Here is a 20,730-nt window from a genome sequence, read left to right as displayed (position 1 = left end):
TTAATCTTTAAATTCTGTATAGTTGATTACTTTAAAAAGGTTTGTCCTCAATTAATTAAAATAATTCTACATTTTCTTCTATTTCAGCCTTCTTTTAATATGGTATTTTGGAAAGAATACCTTGGAATAAACCTGAAATTTCTCAAGGCTATAAACTTTTATATACATTTTAGCTTCTGAGATTTTTCTCAGTAAAAGTGGGCAATGTATCACTGGTCTGGTTACTTTCTTCTATTACTAGGCTAATTTCCTTTTCAGTTTTTAAATAATAGTATATTGGACTTTATTTTTTGAAACTGTAAGTTGACAGAAATCCAGTGGTATTACTGTGTTGTTCTATTATCCAGTAGCCAATTTCATTGGTTCAGCAATATTGAACACTTGTGTGCCAAACTTCTATATCCACAACTTACTCATCTTACAGCTAAAAGTCTTTACTCTTTGACCAACATCTCCTCATTTCCCTAATGCCCCCAGCCTCTGCTAACCACTGTTTTACTTTCTGCTTCTATGAACTTTACTTTTTAGTAGAATAATAACACTTCACACTTAATATATGTATATGTTCTATCTGCCACTGTATTAAATGCTTTAAGTGTATTAATTTATTTAATCTTCATCAAAACCTTTTGAGGAGGTGCTATTATTATTCCTGTTTTACAGATGGGGAAACTGAGACACAAGAAAGATTTAGAAATTTACTTGAAGTGATGTTGCTACTAAAGGACAGGTTTGAATTTGATTTGGATTTTGAATGCATGCAATCTGGACTTAGTGTATATGCTCCCAATCTCTGAACCTTTTCTCCAGGTTAAACATTAAAACAAAGCCTGAAAAAGGTAGAGATACAGTCTATAGTTTATATAAATACTTCAGGAACCTTAATGTGTTCAATATAGAATATATTATTTATACCTTCTCTTCATGTATTGAAAATCGTTCACTTTAATTTGTACTATAAAAGTAGTTCTTAATAGAAAAATTAATTTCAAAGACTAAAATGATGACTCCTTTTGTTCTTTGTTTACCTTAGCACATTAGATGAATTTCAAAGTTTGTTTTCTGTGTTATAAAAATATATTCAGAATAGTAGCATGATCTGTATTATAGGAGACCAAGAAAAAAAAAATTTTTTTGTTGTGCCAGTTTTCTTCTTGAAAGTAAAATATGGAGACTCACCAAGTTATTCTAAAAAGTAAATAACCATTCAGTACTGAGAGGAAAGGCAAAATTTATTTATTTTAGAGCAGTGTTTCTCGAAATATGGTCTTAGGACCACCGTAAGCAAAATTAATTTGAATGCTTATTAAGAATAGTTCCCCAAGTCACTTTTGATCTACAGTAGAAAATTAGGGAAGTAAAATATATGGATCTACATTTCTTTTTACACTACATAGTTTTTCTTGAAGAACCACAGCAAAGATGAGTCATCTATTCCGGTCACCTCTGAAAGTAGTTTAGAAGCTGCAAATGATATTTAATGCAATGAAAAATTTTATTCATGAAATTCCAGTTCAATTCAAAGTTAAATATGAGGTATTTGTAATTTATTTAAAAGTGTCAAGTACATATGCAAACACAGAAATATTTGGGAAATGCTGTTTATGTTTTAGAATTTATTTATATCATGTAATTTAAATTAATTATATAAATGTTCACTTATAAAAATGTAAAAAAATGATATCTGGCTCATTATGAATTGTGTTCTGTTGTCCAAATTTTCCCATTCAATAATGCTGAAGACATGTATTTTTTTCTTTAAAATAGAATTAGGAGTCATGATGTAAATTTTCTTACCAATTGTTTATTTCTTACCAATTGTTATATTGTTAGTAGATAGTTAGATATCTTACTATATAATTTTGAAATATTAAATGACCTTATAGTATAAAGAAAGTTCATACTTAATGCCATACATTTTAAGGAAATTATTATAATAGCATTACTCTAATGATTTGGTGGCAAATTATTCATAACTGATATAAAATATACAGAATTCTATCATATGGCACTATGTAAAATGTTTCTTTGATTGTACCATAATTAAAATAATATAGCAGTAATGATTTTTCCTTGCTATCTATTTTATTGAATACCTAGATTTGGGTTATTATCTTAACATATATTTTAATTATAACTATTTGTTATGCAGTGCTTGAACTATTTAGAATAGTATTAATAATGATAGATCCTTAAAATTAGAAAATTATTCATTATAATGAACTAAAAATGAGAGCGCTGTATGAAGAAGTACCGTATGGTTCTTAGAACATATAAGCCACTCTCTATTTTTCCTTAACTTCCAACCATCCCTACCAGCAGTTAATGTTTAATGTTTTCATCTATTCTGTGCCTGATCTTAGTCAATTACATTTGTCCTGTGACAAATACTAGAAGACCTTTCTTCATTTGTTGAACGAAATTTACTAATGACTTAGTGAATTCAAATGTTTCATAGTTAATTTCATATGAATTTCTAAACTTTATTTAGAGTTGTTTATCAAATTTACATATGGAAAATATCTTGAAAAGCTGAAAGTCATGCATAGATTAATACTAAGATAGTTGGTTATTTCCTGTGTTAATGCTGAATTCTACAATGTAAAGACTGACAATTCTTATTTTCCTGTCATCTTTAGAGTTGTGAGCAATTTAATCTTAATTAATCTCTTCTAATTGTTTCTGTTCAATTGTTGTATATAGTTAGTATATACCAGGCATCCTTAAACTTAGGCCCGTGGGTTATATGTGGCCCACCGATGACATTTATCCGCCCGCTGGGTGTTTTTGCCACTGCTGCCTGTCCTACTTAGCAGCCAACTCCTCTCGAGGTCTGCAGTCTGGCCCTCCAATGGTCTGAGGGACAGTGAACTGGCCCCCTGTTGAAAAAGTTTGAGGACCCCTGGATATACGATATACTAATTCATCAAGTATTTTCCATTGCCTGGAATGGCTTCATTTGGTCAGATATTTTATCCTTGGGAAAAGTTGGAACAGAGTATACAGATAATTTTTCACATGTCAGCATGACCTGGATGTGAAGCAGATAGAAGATTTTTCTTGTAGGTATGATATCAAGGTAACCTTTCTTATATCTGATAGGTGGTAGTCATTGAACATAATGCTAATTGCTAGTACATATACAGTTTCTTGCTTCTGCTTAGACACCATCTTTATAAAGTTATTTCCAACATCATTCATTGATATTTGAATTAAAAATTCTCTGAGATGTATGTTTAGGGGCTAAATTGTATCCTCCAATATTTATTTGTCAAAGTCTTAAGTCCTAGTACCTCAGAATGTGACCATATTTGGAAATAGGACCTTTAAGAGGTGATTAAAATAAAATGAGGTTATATGGGTAAGTTTTAATATACTGTAACTGGCGTCCTTAGAAGTAGAGGAGGTTAAGACATGAATAGCACACACACAGAAAAGACCATATGAACACAGAGGGAGAAGATGGCCATTTACAAGCCAAGGAAGGAAACCTTAGGTTGAAATTAGCCCTGCCAATACATTGATTTCAAACTTCAAGCCTCAAAACTATGAGAATAAATTTCTGTCATTTGAGCTATCCAGTCTTTGGTGATATTTTTATGGCAATTCTAGAAAACTAATAGAATACCAAATATATTATCTAACAAATATTTACCATTAGTCATTTAAGATATATGTTCTGTTGTATAAAAAATTTAATGAACATTACAGGTAATTCATTATCTCATATTGATTATTTGTTTAAGCTGAAATGTGCTCAGTAGTCCCATGTACTTTTCTCCAGAGGGGTCTCCAGGGAGATAGATAGAAATGGAAATTCTCTTTTCTACTTATAACCTCTGAATTTCTTGCCCCACAGAAACTATTTTTTTGTCTTTATTTCAGTTTTGGGGGATCTGATGTCATCTACTTCTGTTTCGTTGCAACTATTCTGGCATTTTTCTCTCTCTTTGCAGAGCCCATATTCTTCAGCTGGTTATTTCAGTAGTGAACTCTAAATCTTTGTATTATTTGCTCTCCTGACATTTCTGCTTTGCAAATCCCCGGTCCCTGTAAAACCAACATTCTTCTTTTTCTGTCCCCACCCATAGGGTAGCCACATTTTATGTCACTTGAAATCCTGCAAACCCATCTTAAAAAATAATTTTGAACCTTAGTTCATTGAGATTAGTTGGCTAGTGTCACAAACTTAAATAAATACAGATAGTAGGGAAGTTTCACATGTGAATGAAGTAGCTACTGAAGGAGGGAAGCCCAGCAAGGAATGTGGCAGACCGTGCTGCTGATGACCTGGTGCCAGATGCTGTTTAATGATACAACATTGTCATGATGCAATATTGGTGTCTTGCATCATTGCCAATTCTTCTATTTTATTTTATTTTATTCAAGAGGAGCAAGTACCACTATAGATGATTATTTGTAGGCCATGCAAACCACATATATTTTGTGACCATTTTGAACTCTTTGATATAGGCCATTAGGCATGGGACTTCTATACATGTCATCATATTTCTGAATATTCATATGTTAGAAATGGCATGAAGTTGATTGGGCAAAGTGTTTGTGAGTGAATGTGGGGATGGAGACAGATGGGGTTAGAGGATCTTTTGGAATGTGATATAAGGCTGACTCTTGTGGAGGAGAAAGGGAAGGAAGTCCTAGAGAACAGGGAAATTCTAAGACATTTTTGGCAATACTGATAAGTCCTGAGCCAAAGTTGCCTTTCACAAGAGTTCTACATTTCTCAGAAATGAATCTGCCTCAGTATTTTTACCATATGCATTCTTTGATTAGGAATAGTGTGTGAGGTAAGGCCTTGGTGTAAATAATACTATGGATCCAGTTAAATATTCCCTATGTTAGTCAGAGATTTGAGAAGCATGTGTCCTTGGCTGTCATAGTCTATTTCATGTGCTACACAGGTTTGTGAAACAGCTCCTCCATAGTTTCTGCAGGCCTCTTTTCCTATAGTGATGCTTAGAAAAGGGAGGTTAGTGGGACTAACACCCTTTTAGTGGTTTGTAGTTTAACTACAAGCCTTATAGCTGCAGTTGATCACAGATTACAACAGATGCAAGGACAATTATATGTTCCAGTATGGGACTCCTCTTTTCACCTGTCGATCTCCAGACATGAGAAGTCCAAAGAGGCTTGGCAGCAGCTTTAGCTTGTAGTTGAAAGGGACACTTGCTGTGACTCTTTGGCAAAAGAAAGCATACCTAACTCCCTTTGATATTAGGAGCTCCAACTTTACTAAGCCAAAGGTGCAGGAAAGGGAAGCAAAAAAATCTTCAGTGCATCATTGAGAGAGAGAGAAAGTGAGGCCTCTGCTGTTTTTAATCTTTGCTTTGGAAACAGTGGGTTCATCAGATCAGTGGTTGCATACCATGTACCTGAGGCCTTATTAATTTGCTCTAGCATCATACCTTATCTGCCATAGCAGCTGCAACTGTAGCTATTACTTGATTAAGCCTCTGGTAGTCTATAATCATTTTCTAGGATCTGTCCAGTTTTTTCAGGAGCTAGATTAGCAAATTAAACAGGATGTAATATGGACCATTACCCATGCAGTCTGTCTTTAATGGTAGCACTAATCTCTGTCCACTCTCATCCTCCTTGAGATGTCTTATTTGTTTTTACTGTCTTGACTATCCAGGTTAAATAGTAGTGGTGTGGAGGGATTGTGAGCAGGGTAGTTTCAATGATGCTCCTTTGGCCTTTCCACTGTACTAGTTTTTTATTCCAGAGGCAACAAACCAATGCTAGGTTTGCCCAAATGCCAGGTATATCAATTTAAATTATATACAGTGGAGCTAAGAAAATGAATGATAAATGTGTCTGTGGACCCAGTGGGCCCACAAAGAACCAGAATTTAATCAGGATTTCATTAATTACCCAGATTTTGTAAATCTCCCTCTTCAACAGGTATCCATGATGATACTTTAAGTCTTGGAGCATCACTGTTAACTCAGACATTGTGTCCAGTAAACCTCCAGTTGTCTGATAATTTCCTTTCTTCACTATGGAGTTACTCAAGTAAATGTTCAACAGTTGATTGGGAATGACCTGGAGAATCATGAAAATATATAATTACCAAAGTGTTACAGGATCTTTCTCCCTAGGGCCTTGGTTACTTCTTTAGTCAGTGGTTTCTGGATCTGAAAATTGGTTTAGGTCTGAGGTCTGTGCAGGGGATCATGACTTTTTATTGGGGTACAATCCTATGGCTTCTGCTTCTCCATTATGTGATTTTGGGAGGCATTGCAGATGGTAAGCGTCCCCTCTGTTGGGTGCCAGTCTATTTTTGGCCTACAGGGCACGATGCTCCATGAACCAGATCCATGATTCCTGCAGGTCAAGCCTCTAGGGTTGTTCCTTTAACTAAACTAATCAAGATAGTAAAGACCTTTTTGGCTTCTGGCAGTTAAGCACAACAATCTGGACTTTCTTAATTCAAGGAGTAAGAGGTATTGAGGGATCAAAACTATGAATATGACAGAGCCCAGGTTTGTGACTGCCTCTCTTGCTGTCATACTTTGCCTGCTGAGTACCACTGAACTTATTAGTGATGCTGGTTTTACTGTCACCACTATGTGTCACTACTATATCAACAGCCTTGGGGAATGGAGTATGCCTCCCATGGGACACAATGCTTTGTTGGACTTTCTTTTTCTGCATTTCTACTTCCTTCCCACTTCATTATTCCATTTCCTACCATCTAAAGGGAAGATCATGTGTTTTTACATGAAGAGAGGCATGGTTTCTCTATGTCTGGGAGAGGCACCTAGCAGAGATGCTGCCCCACATGCTGAGGTCCTTGTTAGAGTTTTAACTTCCAAATACCAAGTTTGATCCCTCAAGTAAAAGAAGCCTTGTTGAACCAGTCTTGGATTCTAGTCTCCCTGATTAAGCACCCTGGAATCAAATTGTAGGAGTATTCCCCTAGTCCCTGCTGGTCATGCAGTTATTTCTTCCAGATCCTGTGATATTTAATATCTTCCCTCCTCGTAAGACCCAGTAGTTCTTCAGCTGGGTTATACCAGATGAATCCATAGTTATCAGCCAAGCAGCCAGCATGGGTGGTGGGTGCAACTCCTGAGGAGAAACCTGTTGCCTTGCAGATGACGTATTTCTGCAGTATCTTTCAGCACAAGGGAAGCATTAGCCTTTTCTATGGAGTCCAAGCAGGTGTTTCAGAAGCAATGCCCCCCCCCCTCTTTTTTTTTTTTGGTAAGACTGAAACAAAGTGTATCGAGGAAGAAAGAGATACAGGTTTTGAGAGTAAGAGGCAAGATAGAGGCTTACAGAGGAAGATAAGTTCACAAACGAGCCTCGATTGTTTTGACATGGAAAATGCTGCCAGTATCCTTCTGAACATCCATCTCGACATCCCATCTTTCAGATTCCCAGGTCTTTCTAACCATGTCTCTGATTATAACACAGCATACTTGCATTCTGAACATTTAAACGTCTCTGGTTCTCTGGAGCTTCTGTTTACTGCTCAGTTGTTCTACTCTTCCACTGCAGGAGTTAAGGGTCTTTTTGCAGTCTACCAAATCTAGCTCTCGTTTTGCTTTTAACTGATTGTTAACAGATGCCAGTTATTATCAGGATATAGGTCTGTGGAGTGTCATTACAACATAGCAGCAAGCATTCGAGTCTTCAGTCTTTGTGGGCATTGTTTCCTCTATATTTTTCAAACGTGAATCATTGTACTTGCAAGGATGTTCCTCCTTCAACAAGAAGATTCCACATCACTTCTGAAATCTTTAGCCATTGTCTGTCATGTGCCTGCGCATTGTCCCACATGCCACTCGGGACTGTATCTGCTTTGTCTCTTGTTGAGTGGTAAGGAAGCCAAACGTAGAATCCCATTTAGCCATTGATTTCTCAGATCACTCCTGCCAACATTTATGCTAGTTTAGTCCCTCCAGAAGCAGAATCAAGACAGAATTAGTTATGCAAAAATTTTACTGAGGAAAACACCCGGGAGATAAAATGGAGAAAATTATCAAACTGTAATGCAGATTCCACTTACATGAAAGATTGAGGGAAGAAAAATAGGTTGAGTAGGAAAAATCTTAGGTGGGGTTGCAACTTTCAAGAAAGTTTCTGCAAAATTGATGGAGAGAAAGAAGGAAGTCACTTGTTAAGCTAAATCTACTTGTCATAGGAATTCTACATGTTGTAGGATTTGCCTTACATTAGTACCTTTTCTCCACACTGTTTGCTGACAGTGGCCTTGGCATAAATGTAGTGATAGATTCAGAGCACAGAAGCTGGGACCATCTGGCAATTATGTACTCTAAAATCAGAGATCTTGGAGCAGCAGTTCTCAACCTGTGGGTTGCGACCCCTTTTTAACAGTGAAAATATATTGCAGCATTAGGAAGTTTGAGAACCACTGTCTTAGAGGCTTATATTCAGTACTAGGGGTTTCCTGAAGCATTGGACATTTACTGCTAAAATCAGGAGAGTCCTGGCCAAACTGGTATTGTTGCTCATCGTACCTGTAACATTATCACGATCATCAGCATCACCATCAAATGAAATCCTAAATTTGTAGCCCTAAAAGCAACTAATAAACTAGATATTTTATGTAAATTATCTTCCAAACCTGCTTTCTTACTCTTCTCTACCATTCTCCTCATGCTTCAATGAGTGGTATGTTTTCTTGTGCCACATTCTCAGAATTTCCTTCAAGTCTAGTCTCCCAAATGAATGTACGTTTTCTCTTTTCTCAATTCTCATTACATTTCCTGCATTTGGGGTACTTTCTAACTTATTCATTCACATTTCTTTATTATCTTTTTGAAGTTCATTTTTCTAGAGAGCAGGATGCAAGTCTGCTTTTATTCTTATCTCCACGATGGTTAAAAAAGTCACTACACTTCAGCGAGTTTGTTGAAAATAAACTCTTTACCCCATTGCACGGTCACTGAACTTTCCACCATATATTAGGGTTTATCATCCTATGAGTTTTCTTCTATGTTGTAATTTCCTTGAGGTTAGACAAACATATTTCCCAGGTCCTGCATACCAATGGCACATCTGTATTTCGAGATGAAGCCAGACTGTCCACTGAAAATTCCTCACAAATGATTTTTAAGGCAGGTATTTATGTATTTTAATTATTTTGTATTGAGATATAGTTTGCCTCAATATTCAGATGTTAAGTTTGACTTTTATTCAGTTTTGATGAATGAAATAATAAGGCAAAGACTGTTTCCCTCACTTAAGAAAGTTCCCTCATGTTCCTACCTATTCAAAGTCTATCCTCAAAAGCATTTATTATATGTTTTTTTATTGCTGTTGGTTATTTTTTCTATTCTATAATTTTATATAAATGGAATTATGGAATGTATATTTTTGTGTGGTTCCTTTAATTTCACATAGTATTTTTGACATTCCTCGTGTTTTTCCATGTTAGTAGCAGTATGCACTTTTGTATACTACTGTATTCATATACCAGTTTGTTATGTGGCCATACCAGTTTGTTTAAACATTCCCCCATTGATAGAGGCTGTTGCTTTTTTCTTCTACTTTTTGGCTTTGGTGAATAATATTTTAGACTTTCTTATACACAGCTTGTTTTTGGACATAGTCTTCATTATTAGCTTTGTGATCTAATCATCAACTTTCATACAAGTTGAAAATTTGTAATCTCTGGAGCAACCAACAATAGGAGTGAAATAAGACATATAATGTAGGATTTATTTGAGAATGTTCTTTTTCATATGTGTCCTAAATAAAGTGCTTTTCATGTTATTCATTAACGTCATTTAAGTTGGAGGGAAGATGGCGAGTCCCCTCAGTCACTAGATTTCCTCAAGCACTAGAGTTCCCTTTAGAGTTTCCTTTTGTAGACTCCTATCCAATTATCTACTAGTCTGTCACTGTTTTTCTTTTAAGATCTAAGAGGCTTATAGCTCAAGGTAATATAGCAGGAAGAAGGACACACATACACGCACACACACACATGCTGGGAAAGAGAGAGGAAATTGTTATATCTCTACTTTGATAATTGAAAATATTTCAAGTTAGCTGCTTCAGAACAAGTCTTTGTCCTTGATCTACCCATCTTAAGATGTTCCATCACGAGTTTTCTAAAAATATTTCGTTTGTATTCTCACTGAATCAATTTCTTAAGAAGTCTTGTTTTTCTTTATCTTTCTGAGATATACTGCATTTTTCAAAAACCTCTGAGCCTTTTTAAAAAATTAAATTATATTTCTCTTAATATCCCTGATAATACCAGCTGATATGAGGATCTTTTAAAATTATTTCTATTTTATCCTAGGTAGTTTTCTAACCTAATGTAATCTTTAACCTCTCATCAGTATGAGCATAATCTAAGTGAGGTGAAAATCATCCCTTGCCTGAACTGCTTCTACAATTCTTATATTTTTAGTAACCCTATTCCAGATTCTACTGAGACCAAGAATATGATTAATTTTAATATATACCCTCCAAAGCCTAGCTCTTATGAATTCTTTCTATCCTTCAAGGATTTTTTTTTTTTTTTAGCCTATTTCTCCACTGCTAAAATGGAGACTTTGTGGTTAATGTAATAAAGTTCAGGTAAAATAGTTGCTAAAATTGTTGTAGTTTCTTAGTTTCCTCCCTGCATAGGATATGGAGAGTGTCATCCAAGTAAAAGTAAAACATACCAGAGATGAGGCAGAAAATTTTAGTGTGTTTTAGTATCAAAAAAGCTTCTGAATATTATTAGAAATGATAATTAAAATGAGGCCTCTTTTCATTCTAGTAGAGCACCTTTAAACGTTTTACCATGGAAAATTTCAAACTTAAAAAATAGCAGAAGGAAGAAAATAAAGAAATCCCTATGTGCACATCACACGTTTCAGTTTATGACCAATTTGTTTCATCTAATTTGAACAACTCCAGGCACCATATTATTTTACTATTGAGTTATACTAATCAGTGTGGGACAAATGCCCTATCCTTTTATGTATAGCTTGTCAAAAATTTAAATATTCAGAATTTTAGACTTGCTTGGCTTTGATTCTTGAGCTTCCATAGAATTACATTTTTCTCATTTAACTTATATTTTTTGTATAATTAAATTTATTACAAAATGGTATTTACTATGATCAGTTTATAATAAATTTAGTTATGTATCAAATAAAAGATATTATGAATGAAAACCAGTCTCTCTCGACTAGAAAGGCAGATGCATAACAAGTGAGCTTTGCAATATCTGTGTTAAGTATAATAGAAGCACAGGTTACTATGAGAGTAACAAAGAGCGTAGTGACCTAGCCTGGGATGGTCAAGAAGGTTCCCTGGAGGAGGAAGTATATGCATCTTAATGTCAGAGTAAAAGTTTCTTATGTAAAGAAGTGCAGAAGAAATGATAAGAGAAAAAGCACTCAGGTGAGAAATGATATGATGTGTGTATATTCTGGGAGTAGGGACAGCCACAAACGGGGTGGTACTGCTAGAGTCTACAGAGGCAGGAAGGTGTGCAAGATAAAACTGGAGAAGTACGTGTGGTCTGAGGCAGTTTATTCCAACAGGGAAGCAAGACACATACCCCCGAGAACTGAATAGGATATTCAAATATGGAGGAGAAAATATTACCACTGTTTTAAATTTTATACTGTATATTTCAAAAAATTGTATTTTTGTGCATGTTTCATATATATGAATGTGTATAATGAATTAAAAGTAGATATTGAAGGTGAGTGTTCATATTATTGTAATCATCAGAAAAGCTTGGATGCTGCTATTCTGATCATAGATAGCCTTGCACGACTTACTAAAGGACTCGGACTTCATACTATGGACACAAAGAACCTCAAGGACAAGAAGAATGTTGAACAAAAAAATCCATGACTTGCATTTTAGCTATATTACCATGATAGTTGTGAGAATAGATTTAAGAAGAGGAAAATTATGGGAAGGGAAGCTATTAGAAGGCTATGCATACATTCAAAACAGACCTTGTGAGAGCCTGAGCTAGGTATTAAATACTTTAACAAAGATGGATTTATTTAATCCTAAGATAATTCTATTATGCTCATTTCACATATTAGGGAACAGAAAGTTTTAGTAACTTGCCCATGTCATATAACTATTAAATAGCAAACTTAAGAAATTAGAAAACAGTTTCCAAACTTTTATTATGTGAACTTCTTAAGTTAAATAATGTTTTTATTTTTAACCAGGGGTTATGATGAAAAAAAAAATCCAAACATATTTGATGGGAAAGCTTCTATTTTTAAGGTATATACTCCATCATTGCCTGATTTACTAATTTGAGGCATAACTAAGCATTGAGGAATAAGATTTCTGCCTTTTCCCTGTGCAGAAATAAAAGTGAAATGGAATGGTGATGTTTTCTGAAATGGATTGATAGTTCCCTGAAGATATATCTATGCAACATGCTGCCTAAATTTTACAGCTTACCTGTGGAAGGCTAACACGGAATAAATTAAAACAATCTCCTTGGAGCTATTATCAGTTCTCTTTTAATCTGAAGAAGATGAGAAGGTGACAGCACATTTTATTTCTCATCTACTACCTGAAAGTCAAAATTAGCCACAGAAGGGCTGGGAGAGGGAACTTACTTAATGTATAAAAAAACAACACAGTGAAATTTCTTTGAAGAGTAAAAACAGTGAATGTTTAAGAAATGTGAAAGATTTTTCTTTTTCTTATCCTAAGAGGAAACAGTTCAAAATTTGAAAATGGAATTGCTTTTATAATAAGTATATTTAATGCAAATTCCATTCAGGACACAAAAGCCAAACAATCATGTATTTCTTATTTGATAAAATAGTAATTTAAAAGAGAATGTACATTATCTAAAGTTTTATAACATTGTCCCTCAAGGAGATTAAGATATCTAAAACCTTTGAAGTCTGCAGATTCTGTTTTATTTATTCACAAGGATGGAGTTCTTAGTTATCTGTTGTGATTAAGAAAATTGCCTGTTAGTGTTCGCATTGATTTGTCTTTCTCAAAATCAAAGAAACAAATGTAATTTGTTAGCACTTTATTATTGAATCCCTTTTAATACAGAAGTTAGAGAACTGGGGTCTTTAGTAATCTGCAAAATGTTTGAAGAAATGCTTTCAAAAACTGGAAAGAATATAAAGTTCAACTTAATTTGTATCTGTATCAGGTATTTGATGGATCTGACAAGTCTGAATTAGATGTCATCATAGTTTGTGCTCATTACTCTAGCTAGAAGGATCTTGTCCCTCCCTCCTATTCTGAAAACGAACACATTTAATAAGATGATTCTTTATCTGAACTAGGTTTTGATGAATTATATTTCACATTTCTTCTAATCTGGATGCTATGCAGTCTTCAAGAATCAGTGAAGGTTATCCGGGCATTGTGGTGGGCACCTGTAGTCCCTGCTATTTGGGAGGCTGAGGCAAGAGAATCCCTTAAGTCTAAGAGTTTGAGGTTGCTGTGAGCTGTGATGCTACAGCGCTTTATGAGGGCGACATAGTCAAACTCCATCAAAAAAAAAAAAAAAAAAAGAGTCAGCAAAGGCGTCACTTGATTTGTGAACTCTTTTCTGCTTGACCTTGCTTTCCTCTCAATTCTTGTCACTTTCATAGTCTTCTCCAGAAGTTTCAGCTGGCTCAGCATGTGCCAGAAGTTGATGATGTATTTGCAGAGACATTGATTGTCAGGGGGGCAAGGCATGATCTGGATTGGTCTGAGATCAGGCCTGTACCTCCAGTCACAAGAAGCTATGTATAAGAAATTATTATGCCTTAAAAATATGTTCATTTTCTATGTGTTACATTGTGAAAATGGGGGAAAAGTGTCAGCTGCATCAGTAGTATTACATCTTCCTTTTTTGTTTCAGAACCTAATATAGGTAAAGAAAAAGAATTTTATTTAAAATATTTTTTATTTACCATTTTATTAAGTTATTTATAAAGTATGCATTTTATTATTGATTTAATATATTTTAAAATATATACACAAAAGAAAATTTTCAAAGGGTGTGGAGGAGCACAAAACTAGAATCCAAGGTTTTAACATTTTCTTACTTTGTCTTATATTTTCCTGGTTATCCTAGCCAATCTCTACAGTGTGTATACCCAACTTTGGAGTCACTTGTTTATAACCTATGATCTGATATATTAAAAAAATTATAGTTAATCTTGTTCTTAAACTACTTTATATAGCTTCTAAAAATAAGGAAAATGCAGTAAGATGAACAATTATGATGTAAGGAAATGAACACTAAGAGGAAAGTTAGGGATGGAAATAAGTAAAATGAAACTAGAGATAAAAATGTATGTTTTATAATTTTAAATGTTTGCTAGCAATTGATAGTAAATTTAAATTGTATTTTTAATAACTAGTGTAAAGAGGGAAGCATGTTCAGTTGTAGGGCTCATGATGTCTATTTAGTATAAGGGATAAAACTCAGCAAAGAATAAATATTTGTGGCACAGAACACATATATATTTCATTAAAAGTAAACTTATTGAGGATGGTGAGGATCAAAACAAAGTAATCTTCTTATGATCTGTGTTGTGGTTTGGCTTGAAGAACAGATTAAAGAGCAGTGTGATTACTAAGAGATCTGGGGCCAGTGATATATCAGAATCAACTGATGGAATTAAAAAATATATATATTTTTTTTTCTGGTGAGTTAAATCCTCTCCCAACTGGAGAAAAAAATAAGCCTTAAATCTACTATTCTTTGGTAGCAGACCAGTCAACCTCTTCTCTCATTGAAAATTCCTCTAATGAGACACAAATAGCACTGGGATAGCAATGGAGTTTTAATGGGGAGAGGAGTATGCAGCATTTTATAATTCACATCTCCTTCACAAGATCATGGTCCCTATTAAACAATGGTGATTTTTTTCTTATCTGTGTCTTTGATGAGTAATTATTTTAACTAGTAATTTCCCACTTGCACACTACTCCAGACTAAATAATTTTAAATCTTTGATTTGTGGCTATAAGTTTTTTTTTTTTTTTTTTTAAATAGGTACTTCTAATAGGTACCCATTTGAGAACTACTGAATTTAAGCTATGCAGAGGCAAGCTGGTTGCTGAAGTTGGGGAAAGTGGCTGCAAAGGGTCTCTCTTTAGAAAATGGGGAGGAGATAATAAGTTGAGATGAACTGGAGAAAAGGAGCCAATACCCAGGGCTATGGTGTGAGGCATGATATGATGGTGCCACTAGAAGTCTGTGGTAGTGAGTATGGCCTGTGCAACTTTTAGAATAATAATATTTCATTTTCAGGTAATCTTTTCACCTCAGGCTTCCAGAAATTCTACTTCACTGTTTGTGTGTTGTATTTGTTTGAATGGTTCTACACGTCAGTGTGAGTGGGAGAAGGAAAAGTAGGTTAAGGAAAAGGGGTGGGCTGGTATGTGAGTTGAAATGGCACAGAACAGGAATGAAATAATGCATTGAGAAGCATGGTGATTGAAAAGTGTAGGACTGAGGCCAGGTTCCTGGAATCCTAGCACTTTGGGAGACCAAGTTGGGAGAATATTGAGGCCAGGAATTCAAGGCTGGCTTGAGCAAGAGCAAGACCCTGTCTCTACTAAAAATAGAAAAATAATTAGTTGAGCTTCTGTATTCCCAGCTGTCCAGAAGGCTGAGGCCGGAGGATTAGTTGAGCTCAGGAATTTGAGGTTGTAGTAAGCTATGATGATGCCACTGTGTTTTATCCTGAGGAACAGAGCAAGAAAAGAAGGAAAGACAAATGTAGCACTGATATGTGAAAGCTTCCTCTTTCCAAAAACATATTAAAAGGGTGATTTTTGAAAAGGTACAAGATATGAGTTTGGCTTATAGTGAACTATCATATTTATAAAAATTTTGGAATGAAAAGCCGGTTAGAAATCATTATATTAGATAAGGTAGAGGAATTAATGAATTGTTTGTCCTTAAGGTGATATTTATAAATGTGGCAAAAATTTCATTTTGGGGCCTACTTTTTAAAGTCATTGCTGATAAATATCAATAAAAGCTGTGTACAATGCTTACATATTTGACCTCAAATGTGGAAACAAATATGCAACCAGATTATCTGAAAGTGATAGTACATAATTAAAGTCTAAGTAAAAATTGAGGGCTAGGGCTTGGTGGGGCGAGGGATGTTATTTTCTCTGATCCAAATAAAGCTAAGGTGTAGGTTCTGTATAAGCATCAGTACTGTGCATTTATATTGACTCTATTCTGCCATAAGCTTTTTTCCCCCCTCTATAATAACAGAAGTTAAAGACCAAAAAGAACAACATTCTTATAGCTTTGTCTAATGAGAAAAGATAATATTAAAAAGATGATATTAAAGAGATGATATTAATTGACAACAGCCACAAATAAAATCATTCTATAGAACCTAAGCCTGAGGTTTATTGAGAAATTGAAACAGAATTTCTCACACAGTAACATATAGTTTGGGAACTGAGCGTGGTTGGTTTCATTTTTAAAACATAATATAGAGAATAATGGATCCAGCAGGATGGGAAAAAATATTGGGCTGATGAGTTAAGCTAAACAAACTTGTAAATTTTAATGCTCACAAATTGGAGCTGTCCTTAAATAATGCTTTGAGTTGTTTGTCTAACTTGAATTTCTTAATGAGTATATGCAAACTCTGAGAAACTACCCAACCTAATTTTAAAGACTCCTATTGTTTACAAAATTTCTTTAGTTAATAAACTTGGGGAAAGTATGTCTTCCAAATATCAACCAGACTTTTACCTTCTGTAACCTCATTCATCAATTTATTAATTTAGGAACTATACATAATAATATTCAGCTCTCCATACCAGATCTAATGACCAAACTCAGATTCTTCCATTAGGATTTGTTTATATCAGAAGTTTTTGTTATTTTGGTTTTTTGTTTTCAAATATAAAGGAAGTTAGTGAAAATGTCTCTCTTTAATAAATTGTGGGATAACTTCTGTTATTTGTAGCCATATCAAACATACTAATAATTTTTTTTGCTGTTCAATAGTCCTTCTCAAAGATAGTGCTGGATACAGAATACAGACACTTTAAAACTTGGTGCATATAAAACTGGTTTTAAATTATCAGCCATATATCAAAAAGATACAATAGAAGATCTTCCCTCAAGCACCAGTTACATAATTTTAGTAAAAGTTGCTTTTTTAGCTCCTCAGTTGTCTTAACTTTTCTCATATTTCTAACATTCCCTGTTAAATCATGTTAGCATGTGGGTCTGACTATGCCAATGATAAAAATGGATAAATGTGATTCCGTCCTTTGTCCCTTCCTCTCTTCCTTCCTTTCACTTTCTTCCTTCATCTCTCCCTTCTTTTTTTTTTACTCATTTTCATACAGTTTTTTAATCTAGTAGTCAGTAATTCTCAGACTCCTTCCATGTTTACAACTTCTATCTTATCCACATAGTATTTGCTATTGTTTGAATAATAAGAGGTACAAGAGATGTTTGTGATATTTTTATATTCCCAGAGTTGAGGTTGAATATAATTACTTTGGCAAAATTGTGGTTGTATGATATATTTATTTTTCTTCCCAGAATGTCAAATAACCAAAGGACCATATCTTTACAATGTGTGAAAAATACTTTAAGATAGAGATCTTTTATACATATATTACAATATAATAGAGCTTCTGTAAGTTGACCACCTAAGGAACTGTAACAAACTAGTCAACAAATGGAAGTAGTCAAAATAAGAACCTAGCCCAATGTGCTGATGTGTACATGTAGTGCATGTCTGGTCTATTAAAATGAGGTCATCTTGAGGTGGTCCATTTAGGGAGGGGGTCAACTATGGAGCTTCTACTGTATCCATAAAAGATCCATCAAAAAGGTGGTAACCTAGGATTTTTATCTCTCAAACCCTTTCAGCACCTCTGAAGAAAAGAAAATTCTGGTCACTGGGGAGAAAGCTTAAATAATAAGCTTCCCTTTACTTTTTAATTATAGCATATTCTAAAGTTATTGTTTAGTTGAAGCCAGTCATTTGTCCCTTATCTGGCATGGTAAACACTATCAGCCAGAAAAGGAGAAGCATGTTTAACCAATTGCTAACTACATGATAAGAGAATATTCATAATTTACGGCCTGTTAAACTGTACTCAAAGTTGAATTAGTAAGATACGAAAGAGACATAGGGATCAACAACAGTTGAGGAAGCTTTAGATTCAAAGCCTTAGGAATAAATTGAATTCCTGTGAGACAAAAGAGACACTAAACAAATAAACCAATAAATACATATTGTGTTTGAGAGTGCATCAGTTTTGGAAAGGAGGAATAGAGCATGATAAGGGAATACTTTTCATAGAACATACAGAAAAGTTTCAGTAAGAAGGGGATATTTGAGCTAATATGGAGCTTAGGGAGAGAGGGAAATTCCATACAGAAAAAAAGAAGTGAATCTCAGTCTAAAGAGTATTTGGTTTGTTTTAGGAACATGAAAGTCTGTACTACTACATATGGATGAGTAAGGGAAAGAGTGGAAGGATATCAGGGAGTGGAAGATGGGCATAGATCATGAAAGTCGTGAGAGTAAACTTTAATTTTATACTGGATGAAATATGAAGTGATTAGAGAGTTTGTGTAGATAGTGCCAGAAATGATCTTTCTTACTTTTTAAAAGTGTAACTGTAGCTACATGTTTCTTCTCTTGGAAAAAGGAATAATGTGGAAAGGGAAGTCCAGTGGTAAAAATAGAAGATAATACTAGACAACCAGCCAGAAGGCTATTGCAGGACTTCAGGCAAGAGTGAATGGTGGTTTGGGTTTTGATATAAGTAGTGCAGGGTGTGAAATGTGGTTGAAAAATGGACATGTTGGCTTGGCGCCTGTGGCTCAGGTGGCTAAGGCGCCAGCCATATACACCTAAGGTGGCGGGTTCAAATCCAGCCTAGGCCCACCAAACGACAATGATGGCTGCAACAACAACAAAAAAATAGTCAGGCATTGTGGCGGGTGCCTGTGGTCCCAGCAACTTGGGTGGCAGAGGCAGGAGACTCACTTGAGCCCAGGAGTTGGAGGTTGCTCTGAGCTATGCCACGGCACTCTACCCAGGGGCCCAGCTTGAGGCTCTGTCTAAAAAAAAAAAAAAAAAAAAAGAAAGAAAAATGGACACGTTTTGAAGGAAGAAAAAGAAAAGAACCCCCTGCCCCCAAAAAAACCCACCTAAAATCTTGGTACTGTCTTAACTAAGAGAGTGATGAAGGATAGGATGTGGAATATGAGTAAAAGGATCACAAGGACAGTTTTGAAGTTTTTAGTGCAAGAAATAGAGGATGGAGGTGCCATTGTCATACTACCTTGGCAAAAAGACTTGTCATGGGGAAAATTGCAAGGAGAGCATATTACTGGTAGAAAATAAGAATTTGTCATTTGTATATCAAGGTTGGCTTTTCTACATGCAAGTAGAGAAACAAAATAGACAGTTGGACATAAAGGTACAATCAGTGACAGTGCTTAATATTTATGCAAAAATAATTCTGATATTTGTTGATCGATTGCCTACTTCAATATACATGTTAACTGATACTCTTACAGAATTGGAAAATCAAGTAAGTTCTTGTTTTCCAGATGTATATTTGAATAGGGTATCTCTGTTTCACTTCAAAAAATCATGTATTCATCTCAGCCATTGTTGAAAACAGGGGTTATTTGGATTTCTTCTGCAAATGGGTGAATGAAGACTATCTTTCATTTGAAACAGAATCTCAAAACTTACTGATAAATAGCTTTATTATACTAATTACATATTCTTTATTTCCATAGTCTGTCACTGTGCCAGAGAGAAATTATATTCATCTTAAAGGGTTTGTTCTTCAAATGGCCATTAGGTCACGACACAAAAACTTACTTAGTTTGTAGCAAATTTATTATTTCATGATTTGTCCCCAGTATCTCTCTGGTGGCTGTATTTAAAAATCTTTGCTCTATAATTACTACCCTTTATGCATATGCATGCACATACATTTCATTTATAATCTTTAGACACATTTTTCATTCAGATATTCAAAAAGGATTATTTATTTAAACACTTTATGATTGCATGGAGCAATCCTTCAAGTATTCTTGTGCACATTTGTAAAATGAAAGTTTGAAAAATAATTTAAAGGGCTTGTAGTTGATATTTGGGAACTAGTTACTAAGAAAGAATAATTGGATGATAAGGCATTTTTAAGGCTTTCTATACTTTGCATGACCGTATGCTTAAACAAACTTGATACAGTTGAAATGTTATGTTTCTTTCCATCATCTCACTACCTTGAAACTTTTTTGAGTTGATTATTCCCAGTAGCATTCTTTTTACTTTAGAGGAGTAAGACAAGTATAGTAGTGAAGAGAATAATAGTCATCCAGAATAACGTGTTTTGATATCAAGGTTGGAAATTCATGGAAATAAAGATTTATGAGTTAAAATGAGTAGGAATGAATAAAAAATAATAAAGAATTAGATAATTTCCATAAGTATTTAAAAAAATGCTTTAAAAATTATTTGACTAAAATATTCTTCCATATTATTTTAATACCTTTTTTACTGTTTATACATATCAGTAAATTATCCTGAAGATTATATATACTCTAGCACACTCAGGATGATAACCAAAAAATTACTATGCAGTATTACCCTAATACATAGTATACCTTTTATAGCATTTTTTTTTCTGTGTCTTATCTGTAGAAAATGATACCATCTACTGGACAGACATGGGCTTCAATAAAATTAGCCGAGCTAAAAGAGATCA

The 20,730-nt window shown here is 34.5% G+C and overlaps 1 protein-coding gene across 1 annotated transcript in view; it reads left to right on the top strand.

The window, feature by feature from the left end:
* The window catches only part of LOC100949794 (low-density lipoprotein receptor-related protein 1B-like), a gene marked incomplete at its 3' end in the record, with an annotated part of 1,553,965 nt that overhangs the window by 1,383,768 nt on the left and 149,467 nt on the right, over positions 1–20,730 (top strand). The window contains exon 33 of the mRNA XM_003793025.1: positions 20,667–20,729. Coding sequence (XP_003793073.1) covers positions 20,667–20,729 — 63 coding nt within the window. The remainder of the gene's footprint in view (positions 1–20,666; position 20,730) is intronic.

The sequence above is a fragment of the Otolemur garnettii genome, unplaced genomic scaffold, assembly GCF_000181295.1.
Source record: "Otolemur garnettii isolate 467f Iridium unplaced genomic scaffold, OtoGar3 scaffold00064, whole genome shotgun sequence".
Lineage (NCBI taxonomy): Eukaryota > Metazoa > Chordata > Mammalia > Primates > Galagidae > Otolemur > Otolemur garnettii.
Note: the sequence above shows the minus strand (reverse complement) of the source record. Positions and strands in the feature narration are given on the sequence as shown.